This window comes from Gymnoscopelus braueri (assembly GCF_963280865.1).
Source record: "Gymnoscopelus braueri genome assembly, chromosome: 2".
Lineage (NCBI taxonomy): Eukaryota > Metazoa > Chordata > Actinopteri > Myctophiformes > Myctophidae > Gymnoscopelus > Gymnoscopelus braueri.
This window is the reverse complement of record NC_137604.1, coordinates 18,861,577-18,885,015: the sequence shown is the minus strand read 5'-3', so window position 1 is coordinate 18,885,015 and position 23,439 is coordinate 18,861,577. Positions and strand designations below refer to the sequence as shown.

General features: G+C 41.7%; 1 protein-coding gene across 2 annotated transcripts; it reads left to right on the top strand.

Annotated features, from left to right (window-relative positions):
- Positions 1-5,249: 5,249 nt before the first annotated feature.
- On the top strand, positions 5,250-22,811 carry sun2 (Sad1 and UNC84 domain containing 2). 2 transcript variants are annotated; one of them, XM_080451926.1, is made up of 17 exons: positions 5,250-5,347; positions 5,471-5,542; positions 14,217-14,307; positions 14,998-15,113; positions 15,211-15,531; positions 16,597-16,656; positions 16,826-16,888; positions 17,312-17,463; positions 17,703-17,753; positions 18,300-18,338; positions 18,496-18,702; positions 19,722-19,862; positions 20,132-20,234; positions 20,424-20,539; positions 20,838-21,011; positions 21,583-21,672; positions 22,061-22,811. In XM_080451926.1, exons 3-17 carry the CDS (start codon positions 14,219-14,221, stop codon positions 22,175-22,177), a joined length of 1,839 nt encoding a protein of 612 aa, XP_080308052.1. In that variant the 5' UTR covers positions 5,250-5,347; positions 5,471-5,542; positions 14,217-14,218; the 3' UTR covers positions 22,178-22,811. The 2 variants fall into 2 exon arrangements, with proteins under 2 accessions (XP_080308052.1, XP_080308051.1); XM_080451925.1 differs by having other exon boundaries at positions 5,265-5,542.
- The last annotated feature ends 628 nt before the right edge of the window (positions 22,812-23,439 follow it).

The window sequence follows — 23,439 nt, the reverse complement described above, 5'->3', positions numbered from 1 at the left end:
TACACTGATACACTTCCGCTCACTAAGGAGCGTATTGTTTGAGCGTGTGCGGGACGGAATAAGGTACTTGTCTTTGCTTTCTAAATGTGTACATTTACGTTCCTATCATGTGTCTTCTTTATGTTGATTTGATGTATTTTGTTCCAGTTGTGCGTTGGTGTTGCCGACCATGGATTCGCTCTCTCATTCCCTTTGGTTTATGTGCAGTCAGCGAGGTGTGTTGTGTTTCAGTTATGTGTTTGTTACATTCATGTTGTTTATACTTTAATGTTCCATTATTTATGTGTGTGTATTGTTTATGCTTTGTTTTGTACAGTTTTACGTTGTTGGATTGTTTGCCAGTAAGAGTGCAATAAATCTACCAGTATGAGGAACAACCTGAGTCGTTTTTGGGACCAAAGGCAGTGATACAGAGAGTAAAATAAATAAGAATATGCAGAGAGTTAGATAAATAAAGAAGATTCAAAGAGTACAATAAAAAAAGAATGCAGAAAGTAAAATAAATAAGTGATGTAGAAATGAAAACAGAAGGTAGACTACAAAATACGACAGGTTATGCACTGCATAACCTGTCGTATTGAGTCTGCATAATATGCAGACTGCCATGGTCAACTGTTTAAACAGCCATTTAGAATTTCTTCAACATGGTCCCTTCCTAAAAAGTTTAATAAACAAGCAAATAAATAACCTCTTCTAGGATATATTAAGAAGCACTCAATGTACGTACCAAATTATACACTTTTATGACGTCCCTTTATGTTTTCTTTTGTGTCAACTGCTTTAGGCGGTCACTTCCTGTTTAAAACCTTTTTGGGCACCCCTTGTAGGATGCGTTCAGATCACCCAAGGGACATTTGTACCACATTTCATGCTTTTATGAGATTCTTTAGGTATCCTGCATCATCTTTCAACACTGTAGGCGGCCATTTTCAATTTAGTCAATAACTCACTTCCTGTTTCAGATTATTTTGGGCACCCCTTCTAGGATGTGTTAGGATGACCCAAGGGACATATGTGCCAAATTGTATGCTTTTTGGAGATTCTATAGGCTTTTTGAGTCAATCGCCAGCACTGTAGGCGGCCATTTTCAATTTAGTCAATAACTCACTTCCTGTTGAAGACTTTTTTGGGCACCCCTTCTAGGATGTCTTAGGATGACCCAAGGGACATGTGTGACACATTTTATACTTTTTGGAGATTCTTTAGTTGTCTTTTGAGTCAATCGACAACACTAGGCGGCCATTTTCAATTTGGTCAATAACTCACTTCCTGTTTCAGAATTTTTTGGGCACCCCTTCTAGGATGTCTTAGGATGACCCAAGGGACATGTGTGCCACATTTTATGCTTTTTGGAGATTATTTTGGTGTCTTTTGAGTCAACGGTCAACAGTTTAGGTGGCCATTTTGGATTTTGGCCATAACTCACTTCCTGTTTAAGATTTTTTTGGGCACCCCTTCTAGGATGTTTTAGGATGACCCAAGGGACATCTGTATCAAATTTCATGCTTTTATCCGCCGCGTAACGATTTTTCACTTAGTACCCCCTACTATACAGCATAAAGTCTCTCTCTCTGTGTCTATGTCTGTCTATCTCTCTCACACACACTCTCACTCACTCTATCTCTCTCTGTCTCTCTCAAATATCTGTCCTGTCTCATGTTTATGTCTGTCTGGTACACACTTCCATTCTATCACTCTCTGTCTCTGCCTTTCCTGCATTCTCTCTCTTTATTGCTGTATCATGCACACATATGTGTATGATGTGTCCATAAACATATTATGCTTATGGCCTTGCAACTTGTTGCAACATTGTGTCCCTTGTGTGAGAGTCTTTTAGTCCCAGCAGACATCTCTGACTCACCTTGGTGACATCACTGCTCTTAGGTCAGTTTCCCTGCTTGTTTCAGAAGGGATTAGACCCTGACACACAGCTATGATTCTGGTCTCAGACCAGATTAACCATGACTAAACCACAACGCTCTGTAGCTCATGAGATTATGGAACATGCCATGTGCTGTTGATGTTGTGAATATGAACCCAGTGCAATACCTTTGGTTCCAATGCTTTACTTGGTATTTAGAGTACAGGAAAATGTTTTTTGATTAATAATCCGTAATGTGAGGAAGGCAACTTTGTTGTTACTTGACAGTATATTAGGTTGTACATTCCAAGCTATCAAGCAGCTAGCAGATTTCCCCTGGCATAGTGATCAAATTAAAGCCGATCATATCTGACTGCTTGGGTGATGATATGTAATACAATCACCAGCAGCTGAGCCCGGGCCATTTCAGTGTAAGCCTGATTTATACTTAGTTGCACCTCAGTGTCGAGTGCTGAAAATAGCCGATCTACAAGCATTGCGATACATTGTGAGCTTGTAGATCTGCTATTTTTGGCACGTGACACAGCACACAACTAATCATAAATCGAGCCTTATAAGATTAGATGAGGTTTGAGTTGGACAGAAAAAGAGACGTTGGAGAGAGTTGTTTGATTGATTGATGTACTTTATTTAGTAAGACATGAGAACAACAGTAGGCCTACATGGAAGTACAAATTCACAATACAAGGTCTACAAAAATGAGATACCCACGCACACAAATCATGATGACAAATCTCTTGTTTCCAAGAGAGAAAATGTGTATTCATATGTGACTACAGTTCTTGTTCTTACACATGCGACCAGTAGTGAATAGATTTGCGCCACATAAATATACCAAAAAAACAAACCCTGTTTTTGCTCCATGTGTGGATCAAACCTCGGCGTGTAATGTTGTGACGTGACATAACGTGTGGGTGAATGGCTGATTTACAACGGGCTGTCTATTAAGCCGTGATAAGTGATTGTTGATGACTCAGGTAGCGTGCGTGTGGGTGGTGTGTGTGTGTGTGTGTGTCACTGTCTGGGGGTGTGTCCAGTCTGGGTCTGTACATTTCACCTGTCCTATCACCTCTGTCATTCTGTCTACACCCTCCCTTCCTGCTACCTCCTCTCTCTCCCCCTTTCTTGCTCCCTCTCTCAATTTGCCTCCTTATCCATCACCCTTTCTTTATTCTCCCTTTCATTCTTGCTCATCACTCCTGTCCTTTCCTGCCCCCTTAGACCCCCCCCCCCATCTCTCAATTCACTTCAATTCAATTCAAAGGGCTTTATTGGCATGAGAAAACATAGGCTACGTTTACATTGCCAAGGCATCTCCCCCCTCTCTTGGTTTTAAAAGAAAACAAACAGGCACTCTCCCCTCACTCTCACTCTATTTTTGATCGCATTCCTGCCCAATGACTTCAGGCAAAAGTGTGTGTGTGTGTGTGTGTGTGTGTGTGTGTGTGTGTGTGTGTGTGTGTGTGTGTGTGTGTGTGTGTGTGTGTGTGTGTGTGTGCGTGTGCGTGCGTGTGTGTGTGTGCACTCGCTGCACACATGTCTGTATGATTGTTTATAAGTGAGTGTTTTTGTGTTTTGTTTGTGCATTGGCACGCATGTGTGTCTGTGTTTGTCTAGGGGCATGTGTGCACAGCATGTATTTGCGTGAGTGTGTGCATGTATTTGTCTGTGTGTGTGTTTGTCTAGTTGCGTGTGTGTGTGTGTGTGTGTGTGTGTGTGTGTGTGTGTGTGTGTGTGTGTGTGTGTGTGTGTGTGTGTGTGTGTGTGTGTGTGTGTGTGTGTGTGTGTGTGTGTGTGTGTGTGTGTGTTTGCGTGTGCGTGTGTGTGTGTTTATGTGTGATGTGACGTCAGCTGTTTATGTGCTTGCTGCGTAGTTGTGTCTGGGGCACCAACTTGGCAGATAAGCAGGGTGGGGGTTGAGGAGGTGGCAGTGTGTGTGTGTGTGTGTGTGTGTGTGTGTGTGTGTGTGTGTGTGTGTGTGTGTGTGCGTGTGTGCGTGCGTGCGTGCGTGCGTGCGTGCGTGCGTGCGTGCGTGCGTGCGTGCGTGCGTGCGTGCGTGCGTGCGTGCGTGCGTGCGTGCGTGCGTGCGTGCGTGCGTGCGTGCGTGCGTGCGTGCGTGTGTGTGTGTGTGTGGAGGGGAGGCAGACTTAATGAAAGAGTGAAAGAAAATAGGATGGAGATGAATAATGTAATATGTGAATAGAGTTTTACAAGCTTTTACATTTTACTGGCATTTTGATGAGCAAATAAAAAGACAATTATTGGGAGTATTCTTCAGCCTTTCTCTAATCCCCCCATTCTCTCTCTCTCTCTCTCTCTCTCTCTCTCTCTCTCTCTCTCTCTCTCTCTCTCTCTCTCTCCCTCTCTCTCTCTTTCTCTGGCATCCAGAGGAAACTGCTGTATAATGATAACAGACTCAGAGACAATGGGTTCAACGCACACACACACTGTGTAGCTTATGGGTCAGGGGTCAGCTGATAGTCTCCAGTCCTTTGACTTTATTTATCAAATATGGAACAATCCGGAAATACCAGCCATCATTTAAGAATGCGTTTTCCAAAATGGCCTTTTAAATATAGGGAATAACAGGCCTAGGTCCTCTGTCATCTCCTTCCCCCTGGCTGGGTCTCCTTTGACGGTCGACAGGCTACATTCAGATTGGGTTTATTTTGAGCTTCATAACAGTAGCTAGCTACAGTAGGCCTTTTCATTTTAGGCATTTAGGTAGCTACATGTTCAAGGTCCACAGAAGGAAGGAGGGTACACTGAAATAACATTAATTATCAATTGCATTAAAGGAGTAGTTCACCCAAAAAATTACTTATTTTCGATCAATTACACACCCCATGAAGCCTTGAATTCATGGAGATTTTTTCGTTTATGTCGCATTCCTAAGCCAATAATTTGATGACCGGCTGAAAGATGCTAATGTCTCTGGTCGGAGACTCAAAGGACCTACATTTGAGTCTCCTGCCGGAGAGACCTCCGGTCATCAAATTATTGGCTCAGGAATGCGACAAAAACAAAAAAAAATCCATGAATTGAAGGCTTCATGGGGTGTGTAATTGATAGAAAATAAGTCATTTTTTGGGTGAAATACTCCTTTAACATATGCTGTCTGGCCGATAACATGAATTTCTTCCACATGAAGTACAAAAAATTATTAAACATTTATAACTGTAACTTATACTTATGTCACAAGGCCCTGGCCCTGCAGGAATGTTTCTGATGGAGAAATGACGCCCCCGTGTGTCATAACACCTCCATAACAATGTACTGGGGGGAGAGCGACACATCGCCGAGTGGCCGCTAGGGGCGCAACGGGTTTTGTTTTCAAGTCAGGCCATGGTGTCACAGGAGGAGCGTGAGATCATACATACAACACTGGCAACATTGTAGCGAATCCTTCCTCCTGTTGCAAGTTGTCTGCCCCCAGATCATCATAACAATAAAACCCACTTAAAGGTATGGAAATACATGAATAATCGCTTTTTTTCCTGAGATTCAGATGGACAGAGTAGAGCTGGACCTCGGCTGCTGCTGCTGGCGCTAATGAGTGGATTATCGCTGTGTTTATTTTCTACACAGACTTTTGACAGTTGGTCGCCTGGGAGTTCCTGTTGAGTCCCACAGCGATCAGGCTGACCTCAGAGCAGCAGGGTGAGTGTGCTTTCAACACTAAAGTAATAGCCTAAACTATTTACCCTTTTTACTCGATCGTAGTCTTATCTATTAGCATCTAAATATTAGAATTCCTCTTAATACTTGGGTTTCCTAAAAAAGGTGATGCCATTATGATGACCCAAGGATGCTTTTTGACTGGTCAAACGGCCAGAGAACTGTTCAGTGTTGTTGATATGTAATCAACACTGTATATAGGCTACGAAATGCAATGTTTCAAATGCAAAGGTTCTGATGCAACCAGCTTGTAACCTAGCCTTGGGAGAATTATTGTGTTACTACGGCAACCATAGCGTACATAGCCTGTCCTGGGCTGTACGAGTCGATTCCTTATTTCCTTTCCGCTATATTTTACCATCTCGGTTACTTACTAGTAGGCTAATCATGTATGTCGGATGTGCATCTTTTTTTCGGTTTGAGTCAGCACAATGACATGTGCACACGCACAATGAGAGAGAGGGAGAGAGGCAAAAGGGGCAGTGGTGGAAAGTAACTAAGTACATGTACTCAAGTACTGTACTTAAGTACACATTTTTTACTTTACTGGATTATTATTATGTCCAATACTTTTACTTCTACTCCACTTCATCCCAGAGGCAAATATTGTACTTTTGCTCCACTACAATTATGATTGTGAAAACTTTAGTTTCTAGTTAGTTTGTAGATTTTGATAATTATTACAAAACCTACTTTAACCCTATATATTTTGGCCATTTGAAAATGGCAGATCTACCTGCTCACAAAGCTTGTAGATCTGCTATTTTCAAAAGATTTGTATACAATTTATACATCATACAAATGTGACATTCTGCAGAATGAGTACTTTCTACTTTTGGTACTTAAAGTACATTTTGATACAGAGAGAGGCAAAGGGGAGCATCTGGTTTGCATTGAGTTAAACAGGGGAGCAATTTGAGAAGAATTTAACAAGAAAATGGGGTATGCCCTTTTCCTTCCCAGTCTCATTTGTAGATGGCTACTACTACTGGCTACAGTATGCATGTCTATTTGTCTAGTAGTACTGTAGCTCCATACTTAGTGATGATGACTCACCTATTCTCTGTCTGAGTCAGAGTTCTGTCACACACCCAAACTTAGCTAGGATACAAGGCAGTGGTTCTCAAACCTTTTCATGCCAAGGACCCCCAAAATTAAGATGTATTGGTCCACGGACCCCCATCTTAAAATATTTTGTACCAGGAACCCCCATACAAGATGTCGTTAAAATGTAAAACATAATATATATATATTGAAAATAGCCGATCGACAAGCTTCATAGCAATGTGTTGTGAAGCTTGTAGATCGGCTGTTGTCAAATAGACAAGGGTTAAAATGGTTAAACTAATGTTGATGCTATAGCCTACAGTATTAACTATAAAAAAAAAAATTAAAAAAATCCTTACTAACCAAGTCAATGACCCCTGGAGAACCACTGCTATAAGTTGCCACTTTATTTTGTGAATACTTTCTAATGCCTTCCTTTCTCCTAATTCCCCCTCCTTTAGTAGTGTATATTCTTACTTTCTGCCTCCTCTTTTCTGGCTATCTCTACTCCATATGCTCACAAAACCTCAAACTCACTCATGCTGTCACAACAACTGTCTCTACATTCCCTGTCTTTATGGGGCCTGAATGGAATTTGTTGCTCCCGTCTGCCTCACCAATTCCAGCAACAACCTTTTTAAAATGCAGCAACATTAACATATACCCTTTGAACACAAATGTACCACTGCCATATTACACTGAAACAAGACCAGGAGACCTGGTTCTGCCAGACCCAGACTTCACATGACGTGTCAGCCTGTGTCTATGCCCATGTATGGACGAAAGGGGGACAGACTTTTATGGCTGGGGCCTAAGGACAAAGTGACCAAAACCTGTTTTTCGCCCATGTATGGAGAAAACAGGTACAAAACATGCCCATGTATGGACGAAAGGGGGACAGACTTTTATAGCTGGGGCCTAAGGACAAAGTGACCATGCCCATGTATGGAGAAAACAGGTACAAAGCCTCATGTAAGCCAGACCCCCTGGGTCCGGCAATAATAAACACACAAAGAAAATGTTAATGTCTGCACAAATACATCTGAAGTCAGCTGCAGCTTATACCCAATACTGGAGGTAATTACATCTTACTTATGCAGCAAGCTACAGTAATTGCTTTTTTTCTATACATGTGACTGCAAAAGTACAAAAGTTCGAGATCTCCTGAATCATAAATGCCTTGTCAATGACTTGCTAGGATTGGTATGCCTTATTGATTCTCCTTAGTCAGTTGGTGTTTGGTAACAAAGTGATGCTCCAGCTCCCAAGTTTGAAAGATGCTCAGCGAGATTGGCACATGTTGCTGCTGTTAAGATACAGCGCTACTTGAATGGGACCGGGGTCTCTCAACTCCGCAGTATTATTGTTTTTCTTTTAAATAAATAGCAATTCAAAATGAATACATAGCAATAGAAAACGAATAATGGAAACAGTTAAGTTTTCCTGGGGGTGTATTTATTGAGACACCATCTTTTCTGATGTGAGACTGATCCTCCTCCACTTCTTCAGTTTGGGTATGTTAGAATACAGATGTCAGTGCAATGTACAAGCATTCTTATTCCACTGAATAGCCCTTTCTTTACCTCTCGCATTTGCCTGTCTTTATTGTCTTTCTCTCTCCTCCTAAATTACAGGGTCTCTGTCAGTATCCTTCTTCTTTCTCTGTCGCCTCCTAACCTTCATCAAACTTTATTTCTTCCTCTCATCTCTGGCTTCCGCTTTCTCTATCCCCCACCCCCTCCCTCTCTCAGTACTCCCCAGTACTTGTTTGGGGTCTCTCTCTTTGTCTCTCCCTCTCTCTCTTTGCTCTACCAGTGCCAGTGTTAAGGCTAAAGCCAAATTTATACTTGGTTGCACAATGCTGTCGCTCGCCAAAAATAACCAATTTTAGGTGAACCACACAATCGTGTAATGAAGTATAACTTAATGGAACAATAACAGCCCCATCCTGCCCATTCCTGAGTAAATGCTACCACATATAGTATACCAATGACCATACTGTCACGCTGTGCTTCCAGAGCCAAATGCCAGGCAGACAGACTTATCCAATTTGGATGCCTGCATCAGCTTATGCTGCTCACATGTACTGTTTGAGTGTAGGCACGTTTGTCTGTGGTATTATGCACCTTTGTGTGGGTGCTTAGTTACATGTGAAGAATCAACAATCAACAGGGTTTGCTCACTCACTCACACCGGTACAAGCAGCAAAATGTTGGTGTGACATGTGCCGCAAGATAAAAATACATTAGACACTAAGATGCAAGCTTAAAGGGTACAGGTTGGCTACACAGTACACACTCTAACCTAAAAAAAACATGTGATTTTGCCACTGTCAGCCTTATGCTTAATTTATTATCCGTCTTACAACGATGTTGTTCACCGAAGATAGCCAATCTACAAGCTCACACGCATCGCAGTGACTATTTTCCTCTAGATATAGCTTGGTACGCTACATTACCATGCTCTGCCTCTGAAGAGAATTAAGCTAAATGAGTCATCGTTTCTTTTCCGCCCCTCAAAGAAGCATTTGTCCCCACAGCAGCACCTTCTGTGTCTCTTCACATTATTGGGCTCCAGGGTGTGTGCTGGTGGTTATCATGTCATAGGTCACGTTGATCTCCATCAACGTGTCCAGTCAATAATGTTTTTACTGATATTTTGTAAAAGAAAAATAAGAAAAATAATTGATATGATTTGGTTAAAGCTTCGATTTGTGAACATTTAACAGAAGACAGTGTTAAAAGAACACACAACTTATATGAGGTTTCTGCCTGACAGAAACGATATGCGATATACTGGACACATGCAGGCTTCCACAGTGGTCAAGCGCCGTAAACCATATGGTGTGAAGTTTTAAATGTCACCATGTCACCTTTGTTCAATATACAGTATATATCTTAATTTGTTGTTTTATTTGACCCTTTACGTTGGTCTGGCTCTAATGATGTGTGTATAGTAGTTTTCCTACAGTATGAGATTGATGGGCAGCCAGAATGAGAGAGAAAATAGGGAAACATCTCCACAAAGAACAGGTATGGACAGAAAGGGAGGTCACCAGTGGTGAAGGAAAGTCTGCTGAATCGAGGAGAAGACGGGGGCTGAGATTGCAGATGCAGGCTGAACTGAGAGGCAATTTAAAGTGGAAGGAGGGATTTGAGGGAATTACTGTAAATCGTTCCCGTCTCTCCCGTCTCAGTCAAAGCCCCCTCGACAAGGTGGGAAACGCTCACTGTGTGAAAGAGGCTATTTATTCGCTGACATGCACAGTAAAATCCTCTGTGTTATTTTAACTCTGGGAGTGTAAACAACATCACAAGTCAATTTGGGTCAATTTGTACACTCTGAAACAGTGTTGTCTGCTTATTATTTATGAGCGACCTTTGGCTTGTTTTTCTGTAAGGTCGCTTGTAAATATTAGTTGTTGCAGGGTTTTGTGGGGGGGGGGGGGGGCTTGTTTTTTAAGTGTAGTTGCTTCCAAATGTTGTTCAAACATTTTCATGTCATTAATATGTATTTGTCCGCATATCCACATCTGAAAACATGTTGTGCCAGGGACCCCCCTGTACCAGATTTGTGTAAGAAAAAGAAAACCTCACAACACGTCGAATCGTTACGCGTTATGAGCTTGTAGATCGCCTATGTTCAAATAGCTGATGTATATAGGTTTAAAGTGCACATGAGGCCTAGTCGCTTCTTTTTGGGCTTGTTTTCATAGACCTGGTTGCTTATATCTCTCGCAAAATCTGGCAACACTGATCTGAGATCAATTACCTCTGATTTTACTGTGTAGAAGCTATTGCTGCTGTGCTGTGTTGTCATGTGCAGATTTCTCTTGTGTTCTATATTGCAGTTAATTACTTATGTCTACTCTTTACATATGAGGCTCTATTAGACCCAATTAGAACCTATAAGGTAGTTTTAAAAATGCATGTCAGTGTTTCAAATATTGTCTATACGATAGAGATATCTTATTATCCATAACAAGACAATAGTTTGCAGCATGAGGAAGCAGGTCTGCACAATATCGTTTCATTGACATTGCGATGTACACGATTGCAGTATGACATTGCCATGGCAAATTCGGCCAGTCAGTGTCATTGCAGAAGTTAAGATATGCAGAATCATGTAATTCCTGCTTTTTTTATTTTGCAATACCTTTTGCAATCAATCAACAAACAAATAAATAGTAAAAGTTCCATGGATATCACATGGTGGGAGGAAACTCTTCAAATACAAATTATCTTGCAGTTTTTGCATACAGTGATAAACTATTCAAAAGCTATCTCAATCTCAGTATTTCAGTGTGCTGCTGTTAAACAGGGCTGAAATAGAGGAGGCATGTCTGTTTTTGTCATGGTTACCTAAATGTCATTAGGGGTGGTGTTGTTTGAAGTTGTTATTGCTTGTTTTCAGCTGTGGCAAGAGGCTAGTCTTAAACACTCGAGCCCTATTTTATACTGTTCAGATTCAGAAATAGCCCATCTACAATCTCACAACACGTCACATTGTGGTGTGTTGTGAGCTTGTAGATCTGCTATTTTTTTAACTTTTTTTTCTTTCTATAATGACATGTCTTGTCCACAGTAGGGACGACAGGTTTATTGTGGTTAAATAGAACACATTTAGGGTATTTCATGTTTTTATTTTGTCTATCCTAATAGCAATTCAGTGTGGAATAAAGAAACGGCGAGGTAACAAACTTAATTTGTTTCATACTGTAGAGCCAGTTGAGTATTTCAGTCTAGAAGGCCTTTTCAGGCAAGGAAAACAAATTATAATTCTGCAATAATTTCAAATGCGTGTCATACACCCACCCACACACACACACACACCCCCACACACACACACACACACACTGGCTTCCTGTGTCAAGCTGTTTGTGGGCGCATCCTGTCTCAAAAGTTACAGCTTCCTATTGTATTGCTTCTTTCGTTCCACTAATGACAGGGTATTAAGTTATTACTTAAACAAGATAGCAGTAAGCACATACTCTATCATAAACAATTTTGGTTTGAATAGACATAATTTTTTTTGGGGGGGGGGGACCTGCACAGTAAAATCCAGAGTGTTAACCCATTCAATCCGCAAAAGCATCTGTGCCAACTGCCAAAACAAAATAAAGAAACTAAACTGACCAGTAAAGTTAAACGTGTTGTGTGTTGTGAGCTTGTAGATAGGCTATGTTCTGTGAAGATATTTAATGTAGAGCAAAAACAGGAGGATGCCTAATATAGAGCCCTGGGGGACTCCGGTCAGCAATGCACCAGTAATACACCTGACCACACCTCATTTAATTTTTAAACCAACGAATGGGCGCACAGATGGGGGCAAGTAGGCAACACTATGTGGGCGCTGGGTGTGAAAATGACAACCGCCTCAGTCAGAAGCTTTTCGTCCGGGTGTGAGATGGGGCCCTCAGGGTTAAATGAACACTCCGTATTTTGCTGTGTGTAGCAGTTAGGGCTAGGATCTTTGTTTTGCTGTTTTTGTTGGACAACTGAGGTATGGAATCCTAGATTTCAGAAGTGTCTGACATGGTTTCTCGTAGGCTATGTGATTGCTGCACTCCATTGATCCCTGGAGTGGGGGTGTGTCTTTTCATCTGCCTCTGCTGACTGGCTGATCAGAGGTGCAGAATAGCAGTTCCTGATGTTGTAAGCAGGGCTCAGCAATGTATCTTGATTAATGACACATTACTTCCTTGTGAAATCATTCTAGGGATTCTCCAGGGATTCTTCTCCAGTCAAAACAGTTAAATAAAATGACACATTTGAAATCGCAACATAACCAGGGTCACTATTCTGGGCATGTCGTAATAGGCATGCCCATACATTCAGCGGAGTGGCTAGTATATAGGGTTTAAGTGACTAAATCAAATGATTTGGGCCTGTAGTAAAAGTAAAATGATCTGCCATAGTATTCATGCCCTGTGTGTATATGTGTGTGTGTGTGTGTGTGTGTGTGTGTGTGCGCGTGCGTTGGGACTGGGAGTGTCATAGATTAGCTGGATTAGAAACAGCAAGGTTTAGTCACGGTGGCATCTGTCAGAGACCAACTGCTACTGCTGCTGCAGCTTGCTGCCATTATTACCACTCAGTCCAAACACATTCACTCCCCATGTGCATACAGTTCATTAGACGACTGTGAAAATATCACAGGCAATGTGAAAAGGTATATTGTGAGTGATATTATGAGTGTAGAATTGCCCACTGTATCTCTAGCAAGTTTCTGCAAGTTTATTTTGAGACGGAGATGAACAGAATCCAGTGGGTTCCTCGATAACTAAACAAACCACGGTATGCTCTGGAAAACAGACGGCAGTAATGTCAAGTATACTGTCTGTGAGTCATAGTCTATGGGTGCTAGACCACTGGTATGTCCCTGGTATGTATCCCCTTGAACAACCAAATATAGGCTGTGTGTGCTGTAACATTTCTGAGACCTTAATTGAATATACCAACACATGGGATCCATTATTACTGTCCTTTAAACTAGTAGAAGGTACAAATAACTAAGTGAACTCCACATTCAGGCACTGGATGATGTCACCACTTCACAGAGAGTGTGGAGTATTTGGGAGGGTGTGGATTGATGGGCTTGCAGAGGGCATGTGATGCTGTATATATATAGGTAGTTGCAACCTTTTAAAAACATCACACTACCAAAAGCTGCCACCTCCATAAGGTATTGGAAGCTTAATTCCATTGTGTATTATGTTTTTACACGTTTATCTAACAACTGCGTTATGAAGGCTTTCACTCACTTTCACGTTATATGGGTATTTGATAGGTCGCCATAGTTACCCACTGAATATTTCCATATATGGAGCTATCTGACATATCTAACTAAGTCTGACATCACAAACTCCATATTTGGGCGTGGTTGATCTAGCGCTCCATATATGGAGCCGGCAGAGACATCTGGTGCTGACATCATGTAAAACTCCATACAGTATATGGATATAGCTGATTCCTCGTGACATCAGTGAGATGTCATGAGCATCCAGCCAAGCATTATATAAAGGGTGGCCGTCACCTCTTGAGTGCAGATGCAGTCAGTGGCGTTATCCCTAATCTACCACTATCTCTAGGACTAGAACCTTCAGGATCATCGACCAGCTCCCACCAGGAGAGAGTCCAGCAGCTTCTGTACGACCCCGGATATTTGGCCTTACAACCCAAATACCTCTGCATTGTACAAGGTTCTTTAGATCTATACTCATATATAATCACCAGGGTTGACATCTCGGTTGACAAGCTTGACGCGTTGTGAGCTTGTCGATCTGCTATTTTCTGCAAAAGCCTTCCCCACAATACAGATTCTGGGGTTTTAAGTGGTTAACATAGCAGTTTGTCCTTGTGAACAATTTGTTGAGTGTGTTCACAACGTACTGTATGCTGTGCTCTGATTCCAATTCATGTATTTGGACTGACTGTTGTTGGGTCTTAATGTAATTTTCTTACCATCATCGTTAAATGTCAAATCCATAGGTTTACAGTGTACATTTTACGGCAACCACACTAGTTTTTACACCATGAGCACTGCAATGGAAAGTGGAAACAACAGTGAATGAAGGTTTGTTAACAGTTCCTTTCTCTCTCTCTCTCAGTCATGTCTCGAAGGAGCGCCCGCCTGGTGTCAGGTGATGACTCTGACTCCAGCAGTGTCACCAATGTATCCTACCGCGAGAGCCCTGTCAGGTACAGTATACCTGTGTGCATGTGTGTGTGTCTGTTTGAACCATGTGCTCTGTACTATACTGAATATGTACTCTGCTCAATGCAAGATATAGGCCTGTCTGTCTTAAAATCGGCCAAATAGCCTGATTAATGACTGGAGTTAAAAGGAGTATATACCTCCAATACCAGAATAGAATTTTGATTAAGTGTTGTACGTTTGTGTGGCTTTGAGGTATTTAGGATCTGTTTTGACTGGCATCAGACTTCAATAACAATCATGAATAGGCTGATACATTACAATAATTGAAAACAATATCATATTGAGCAATTCAATCCTTAATTAATGCCTGATTTGTACTTGGTTGTGCACCATGTCACACACCAGAAATAGGACATAGTCAATATGTAGACAGGCTATTTTCAGTGCGCAACACCAGAGCGCAAATACGCATAAATCACCCTTAAGAGTGCCAAAGGACACACATGCATGTCAAAAAGGCTGGTATGCTCCTTCAACTGCTGCACCCTGTGATTCTCCACTTAATTTGAATCACGAGGTGCTAATAGAGTCCAAAAACAAATACCAGTCAAAGCCATGTAGGACATGTCTGAACAACCGTCAAATAAACACTGTTTCTCTCTCTCTCTCCCTCTCTCCCTCTGTCTGTCTGTCTGTCTGTCTGTCTGTCTGTCTGTATGTCTGACACTCAGGGTTTTTAAGAAGAAGGCAGGGAGCCGAAAGGCTGCATCCCGTACCTCCAGCAGAGCCAATAGCAATGCTAGTTCGGCCGGCGCTGAGACGTCACCCTCGGCAGACCAACATGATGGTAATAATGACATTCTTTCGTCACAGTGCAACAGTAATGATGATCAACAGATCCTCCTCAGATCTTACACTTCTCCTCTGCATCTCTCTCAACTCAGGGACGCAGCAGACCGTGGTCTCCGTACCCTTCGTCGCAACCACCACGGCAACCACCACGGCAACCCCCCGCCCCGCACTCACGCCGGCACGGAGCCGGAGCCAGACACCCTGTCACTCCCAGAGCGATGTCCCAAAGGAGAGCAGGGCTGCAGGGCCGTACAGCTCTAGCAGGCCGGGGGGCCACAACACACCACACACGCAGGAGATGAACCAGAACAGCATAGACAGTTCAGGGTATTCCTCCTCTGAGGCCCAGTACCAGAGACCCACCTCTGCAAAGAGTGATGGCACCTGCAACACTACTGAATACCTCAGTCCAAGTGGGTACTAGTTCATCTCGGTACATGTCACTGGCTATTCACTGCTTTAGCCATATGTGATCATAGACCATTTCCTGTTAACCCATTAAAACCTGGAACTGTGTCATTTTTAGATTTGATTTGAATAATGCTAAAAAGCATTATTTTACACTTTGGGCTATTCAAAAATAGCAGATATACAAGCTCATAGCGCGGCACCGAGTGCCGCGCTACGAGCTTGTAGATCTGCTATTTTTGAAAAATCGTGAAAATGTGTGCAAATCTTTGAATATATATATTTTTAAGGCGAACATTTTTAACTCAAATCTTTGCTTCTGGGGTTCCTGGAACAAAATATTTTGATGGGGGCGCGGCCAAATACATGTAATTTTGGGGGTCCTTGACATGAAAAAGATTGAGCACCACTGATATAGAAACATACGTTTTTCACAATACTGTTGAGATTTAGGAGACATGTAGAATCGGCTTCAGGTCTCAATGGGTTAATGGCATTATTTTGTATTGGACTGCATTTAGTCCAAAGTTATTCAAACGTTACCAAACTTACCTGAATAATAGACCTTTTTCACAGCAGACTATATTGATGGGTAAACACATCTGAAGGTAATAACATGAATTGTGGGTGTGTTTCATTCTTTGTACCAGCATGTTAACATCATGCTGACACACAGGAACACGCCCACAGTTAGTATTAGCTTTGAAAACGGTGAGTCACTGTTGGATAAACAATAGTGTGGTTCATACCGTAAGTGACGGGTTTGAATTCAAATCACGAATCAGTCTTTCTCCAGGGACCATTTTTGTCCATTTCAATAAGTCTACTCTTGAAATTGCATTAAAATGCAAGGATTACATAACTTTGACAAAAGATAACTGCACGTTATATTTTGCGTGTTAGTTTACAGTATCTATCTCATAAGGAATCCAATGGCTTCCTCAAAAGCGAAACAAACCATGGTATGCTTTGGAAAATGGTCTGCATTAATATTAAGTTAATCTTGAGTCATGTGTGTGTGCGTGCATGTGTGTGATCAATATTAATAATTATTTTTTAAACTTCTATAGGTCCAATCGCACCATTGGTAGAAGTAGCACAGGCAAAAGTCAAGTTACTTACAGATTTAGGTAAGTTGTATACACAGTATGTATTTGTGTGCAAGTGTGTGTGCATATACACACACTTTGTGTACTTGTTTGTGTATAATATGCAGTGCACATTTGAGACTACAAACTTCATGTGATTTGACTTAGCACCAGCTTAACAAAATCCCTGCATTTCAACTCTGCCCTGCAGCTAATGCGTCGCGTGGGAAAAAAGCTGCCTGCCTCCTCCTCTTCCTCATCATCGTACTTCTCAGTAAGTGACACCATACTGCCTTTTGGTTTCAGCATTCCAGAAAGAACATTATGAGAACCCCAGTCATGTGGTCTAAGCACTGATCTCACATCAGTACACTTGCCCTTAGAAGGTTTATGAATTCAAGTCGTGGTTAATCTAACTAATTAATTATACAAAATAATTGATTTTAATACAAATATATCTTGTAAATGTATTTGTATTTGTTAAATACAGTCCCTAAAATAGCAGAAATGGCAGATCTACAAACTCACAATGCATCGATTTGTTGATATATAAAAATGTTAGAACATAATATAGGATAGGAATTCAAATAATGTATTATTTGGTTGAAAAAGTAATTGATAGAATAATCCCTAAGAATATAATCGATATGATAGTTGCACCCCTATTCAAGTCTGTATTCTCTCTCTTTTGTCCCAGGTATTTGGTTCCTCTTCCCCTGGTTGGCCTCTCTCATGCCCCGCAGGACTGTTTTGAAGACCCAAACACAGGCAGAACCCAGGAAACAACCGGTGGTCCCTCCACTTCCTCTCTCTCCTCCACCCAACACAAGGCCTGTCATAGCTACAGTGGTAGGAGTTCTGTTTTCTGTTTTCTGTTCTCTGTCTGCATGCAAATGTAATATTTAACTCTTGAGAGTGTTGTTAAATCAAACAATCAAAAGTCACCAGAGGCCAATCTCCTTGTTGAGAACCAGTGTGGTCTACTCTAAACTAAGAGGCCTAGCCTATTAAGAGGCCTAGCCTATTAAGAGGCCTAGCCTGTGTTTCTAGGATGGTCTTCTTACAGGCAAACTGGTCTCTCTCTTTAGGATCCAGCCATTGTGTCTGCTGTTGTAGAGAAGAAGATGCAGGGTCTCCTGGTGAGTATTTTAACTTTTTTTTTTCACACACTGCAACATTACCAAAATGACTATAAACTAAATGAGCAATGCAAGTTCATTCAAGAAACACCTTAGCTGATTGGTCCACTCATTAGCACGCGCCCTCAAGCGAACCAATCACCATTCACACACACCTTAAATGTCAACTACAGTACATGACACATACTCAGCCTAGTAAGCTTGCTGTCTAGTCTGCTCTCTTGTTGCTGTGTGTGATATGAGTCCTGCTGCTGGTGAGACGTCTAGAAGAGGTTGTGTGTGTGTGTGTGTGTGTGTGTGTTTTTTTTTGGGCAAATCTCAACCAACATGACATCAATAATACAGGAGTTGACTGAAATTTACTTACTGAAATTAAGATTTGTAAGAGAAAATGGAAAGACTGACTTAAGCCATTGACACAACAAGTTACTGTCGATTTAACGTCTGTCTGTCTGTCTGTCTGTCTGTCTGTCTGTCTGTCTGTCTGTCTGTCTGTCTGTCTGTCTGTCTGTCTGTCTGTCTGTCTGTCTGTCTGTGTGTTTACAGGAGGAAATGTTGCTGAAGCAGGAGAACCATTATAGCCAGGTCAGAGAATTCATCCTCTCTAAGTTATCAAACCTTTCTCACTGCCTGTATTTGCACCTACACACCTACCAAAATAGTGAAATAGGCAAATCTTGTCGTTATTATTATCATTATTCTATGATAGAGTTGATGCTAATAAATGTGTTGTGTGTCTCAGCTGGAGGAGAGGATGCAGGAGAGGATGCAGCTGGACCTGCAGGGTGTGAAGGCCACGGTGGAGGCTGGTGACGCAGACAGTCGGCTGCATCTGGAGAAGGAAGTGGCTGCACTGAGGACGCAGATAGAAGAATACCAAACACACAGCCACACTGCCTCTAACAGCCTCAACCACAGGGTGGAAGTTGTGGAAGCTGACAATGTTAAGGTAAATGGTGCATTTATACAGTATAGGCCCCTTATCCAAAGTGCTTCACAATGTGCATTACATTCACAAATTCACACACACACACACACACACACACACACACACACACACACACACACACACACACACACACACACACACACACACACACACACACACACACACACACACACACACACACACACACACACACACACACACACACACCGATGGTGGAGGCAACCATGCAAAGCACCAACCTCCTCATCGGGAGCGGTTAGGTATTCAGTGTCTAACTCAAGGTCACTTCGACAGTAACACAGGGGGAGCCCAGGATCGAACCGTGAACCTTCCAATTACGAGTCCGATCAATCTACCTCCTGAGCCACTGCCGGTAAAGGTGTTACACAGGGGCACTGAAAAACAACATGTCCAGCGCTTAACCACTTAAACACTCTAGACTTACTCAAGTGAACTTGGCTCTGTATTTGGACTCCTTTTTCCCCATCTACACCAAATCGGCAAAATTATCTGATCTACAAGCTCACAACGTGTTGCAACGCAAGCTTGTCGACCTGCTATTTTTGGCTAATGGGGCTGGGGTTCAAGTGGTTAAGCTGTTTTGTTTGGCCTTGGTCTTGGTCTTAAATGTCTTTAACTGTCATTTTAATATCAGTGCCTCATGATTGTTTTAATATAACAATATAAAGGTTGACATTCACTATATCGATATTGTATTACTTTAATTGTAGATTAATGCTGTGATCTGTTTATCACTCAGTGAATGATCGATTGGAAAATTGGATTGAGTAATGGGGGGGGGGGGGGGATCGTGATAAATGTTCCTAATCAGTTGTGAGTGTGATTGTTTGATATTATATGCCTTAGGAATTATTCACGTTATTACATTACATGTAATTGTTCCCCAGGAGTTTTAGGAAAAGGTTTTCCCATTTCGCTTGCATCAATCGAGAGAGAATATCCCCCCTATCTACTCAGCAAGAGTTTGAGTCAGAACTCGTCCTTTTTTTTTGCTGCAGCTGTCCCAGGAGCTGTTGTCCATCCAGATGACCCCTCCTCCTGCCCCCTGTCCTGACCCTGTGACAATGCCAGTCCAGACCAACCAGCTCACCCCAGAGCTCCAACAGGCCATGGAGAAGTGGCTCATGGACCGCATCAAGGCAAGGCTTTAGTAGTCTAAATTTGGAAAGTTTAGACTACAAAAAGAACAGTAAAAAATATACACTGGAATAGTTATTTAGCCTCAAATGTTGACCTAAATTGTGTGTGTGTGTGTGTGTGTGTGTGTGTGTGTGTGTGTGTGTGTGTGTGTGTGTGTGTGTGTGTGTGTGTGTGTGTGTGTGTGTGTGTGTGTGTGTGTGTGTGTGTGTGTGTGTGTGTGTGTGTGTGTGTGTGTGTGTGTGTGTGTGTGTGTGTGTGTGTGTGACAGGAGCAGGACATGAATGTAGCTGTCAGTAAAGAGAGCAGTACGGAGACAGACTATAGACGTCCCATGGCTGACAAAATGGCAGACTTTGCTCTGGAGACACAAGGTTTGACACTTCTTTCTGTTACAATCTCTAACTTACATATCCCAGCGCTGTTGTTGTTTTGATGTTTGTAATCATTAACTCAGCAATTAACACTTTTAAGAAACAAAAGAAGAATTGTGATTATTTCTGGATATAAAGATCAATACAAATTCACCCTCCTTTTATGTTTGTGTGTGCGTGCATGTGTAGGTGCCAGTGTGGTCAGCACTAAGTGTTCAGAGACATTCCGTATCCGTTCAGCGTGTGTAACCCTGTTTGGTTTCCCACTCTGGTACCCCTCAGAGAGCCCTCGCACTGTTATCCAGGTATTCTAAATATTATAATAAAATACGCTCATGTTTCTCTCTGTTTTTATCTGTCTTCATCTTCTCCCAACACAATATATTATCCACCCATGTCTTTTAGAAGGCCCATCACTATTTAAGTGATGGGAAAGTTCACACTAAAACAGATATTATGTTGTGGTTTAAGTAAACCAGAGGTTCAGATTAGATTAGATTTAGGATGGGTAAAATAGGATGGGCAAGATTCTGACAAGCATGGGCTTGTCAGAATCTTGCAACCTCTCCTTCTCTCCTCTCACTTCTTCCCTCTCTCACCCAGGGTTATCCGGTGCTGCTCCCAGGAAAGTGTTGGGCTTTCCACGGAGTCCAGGGCATCCTGGTGCTCTCCCTCTCTCACCCGGTCAGAATCACACACGTCACCCTGGACCATCTACCCCGCTGCAACTCCCCCACAGGACGCATCGACTCGGCACCCAAGGACTTCCAGGTTTATGTGAGTGGATTCAGGGATACTAGGGGGTGGTGCGTTCAGGATGTGCTTCCGTATATTATGACTCCCAGTACAGTCAAATCACAACCCTATTTTACGTGAATAGCGCAATGCGTTATTACTTATTGTAGTAATAGTGGAAGATAGCGAAATAGCGCCGAGTCACACCCCCATGGCTTAAGTTAAGACATACATAGTGGCAGGTGTTGAGTTGCGCCTTCAAAACAGAGCCCTAAAAGTTCATTTAACTCTGAGAGTGTACAAATGTAACCTATGAACACATTTCTTTTTACAATTAAGGAATTTAGCAGACACTCTTATCCAGAGCGACTTACAGTATTGTGTGTGTGTGTGGCTGCCTGTCCAATATGGTTGGGTTTCTATGGTTTCTGGGACAAATAATAAAGCTGAAAGCATTGTTTTTTACACAATGTAAATATACAAAAAAGATATACACAATGAAATATAAAATGTATAATAAAAACGGATTAATTATATTTTTCAGTCTCTTATTTCCTTCCCCCCCTCTCTCTCTCTCTCTCTGTGTGTGTGTCTCTCTCTCTTTCTCTAACAGGGGATGATAGATGACACTGAAGAAGGTGCACTGATTGGGCAGTTCACTTACAATGAGGATGGAGAGTCAACACAGACGTTTGAGCTCCCTGTGAGTTTATGAAAATCTATTTTAAAGTTATAAGTTGTCAGTCTGTCTGTGAGTGTGTTTGGATGAATATGGCCATATATGGACTGGTGGGGGGGGTGATGTCGAGAGAGAGAGAGAGAGAGAGAGAGAGTTTGTACTGAGATATAAAAAGTCAGATCTTGATTCATCCACAGGCTTTAGTTTTAGCTCCTGCCACGTCTGCCATGACATAATTTTTCTGATGTTAAACTGGCATGAGTGCCAACGTAGAAAGTGCCTTAGCACTAACATAACATCTAGGCATATCTTGCTAGGAAAATACATACAGTCTAACTTATTAATTTGTTTAGTTTATCCACTCACATTCACTCCTCTCTTCTCTTCTCTTCTCTTCTCTTCTCTTCTAAAGGACCCCACTAATGTGGTGTATCGATTTGTGGAGCTACGCGTACTCAGCAACTGGGGTCACATGGAGTACACTTGTCTATACCGATTCCGCGTTCATGGAAAGATCGCCTCTACGTAAGAAGGACTCACACCAAGCTGTATGGCTCCCCTTCCCTTCAGAATGCATATTTTCTAAAGAATAGCAAAAAAACATAAACCAAATCTTTTCAGACCAGAGTGCTTTGCTTTTCCACTGCACAATATGTGGGAAATTGAATGAAAGAAAAAAATATTCAGTGTTTAAAGCAAAAGGAAGGAGTGTTGAAGAGGGCTGCAAAATGGACAGAATGTACAGTAATGTATAGAAAAGTGTGAAATTGACTGCTATCATTGGATCAAGTATACTGGTAGATAGGTCATAAGTGCCCTACTTCCGTGTTCACAGCCACCTATACATTGCCCTACTCGATGAAGCTGAATGGAAGAAAAAAAAGTAGTCACACACTCATAGCCTCGCGATACAAAGCAGATTTTTGTCATAAAAAAAAAACATTTCGACCTGTCGAAACATAGTTTTTTGCTCAATAAATTCACATTGCATCAAGGCTACGAGCGACTGCTACATCTCTTAAACTTGGCCTCTTCTCCTTGGTCGGCATCTTTGCAACTTTGGTGTGCACTCCTTCCTTTGTTATTGCTGTGGTGGTTAACCATATAACCAATACATCTTAGTGTCGAACAAATGCACCACGCAAGCCCTGTGGAATGATTACTTCCTCTTCCGAAGCACAGCATTGCTATGAATGGAACAGTCTGTCCTGTGCATTTATTTCTATGAGCTATTTGAATGTTTTACAGTGTAATAGTGGACTGCCGAACACACAGATTGCACAAATTAGCTTTAGCCTGCTGTGTTGGATCACCGATGGTGTGTGATCGTGTAATGAGTTGTACAAACCTCTGATACATTCAGGTACATTCAATGCTGAAAGTGATTTTATTTTTTTTATTTTTTTGTTTATAAGATGATATGCAGTAAAAAATCTTCTCTATTTTTAGCCAAAACACCCAAACTGGCAAGATGGTTGCTTAAATTCAGGTTCAGCAAACATAAATTCTAATTCAGCAACACATTTCAGACTGTGTAATACATTGCGTAAAGATATGTGATGTGACATACAATAGGATAAATTATTTGACGTGATACATGATAGTAACATCAAGAACACGAATACACAGAAAAATCCTGTCACTCTGGATTTTACTGTATAACAAGTAATATGCAGCTTTGTCGGTTTTCGGCCTTAACATTTTCCACTGCTTTAAGGTTTGTAACCTCCACGTTTGTTTTTTAACTGGAATACTTGAAAAACCTTTTGCTTACCTCTTCAAATAATATTG

What these genes read in the sequence shown, in the direction of transcription:
- sun2 (XM_080451926.1), top strand. Translation starts at nt 14,219, where the DNA reads ATGTCTCGAAGGAGCGCCCGCCTGGTGTCAGGTGATGACTCTGACTCC. An exon ending in TACTGAATACCTCAGTCCAA is followed by an intron (nt 15,532 to 16,596) that starts GTGGGTACTAGT and finishes AAACTTCTATAG; the next exon opens with GTCCAATCGCACCATTGGTA. An exon ending in CTTTGCTCTGGAGACACAAG is followed by an intron (nt 20,235 to 20,423) that starts GTTTGACACTTC and finishes GTGCATGTGTAG; the next exon opens with GTGCCAGTGTGGTCAGCACT.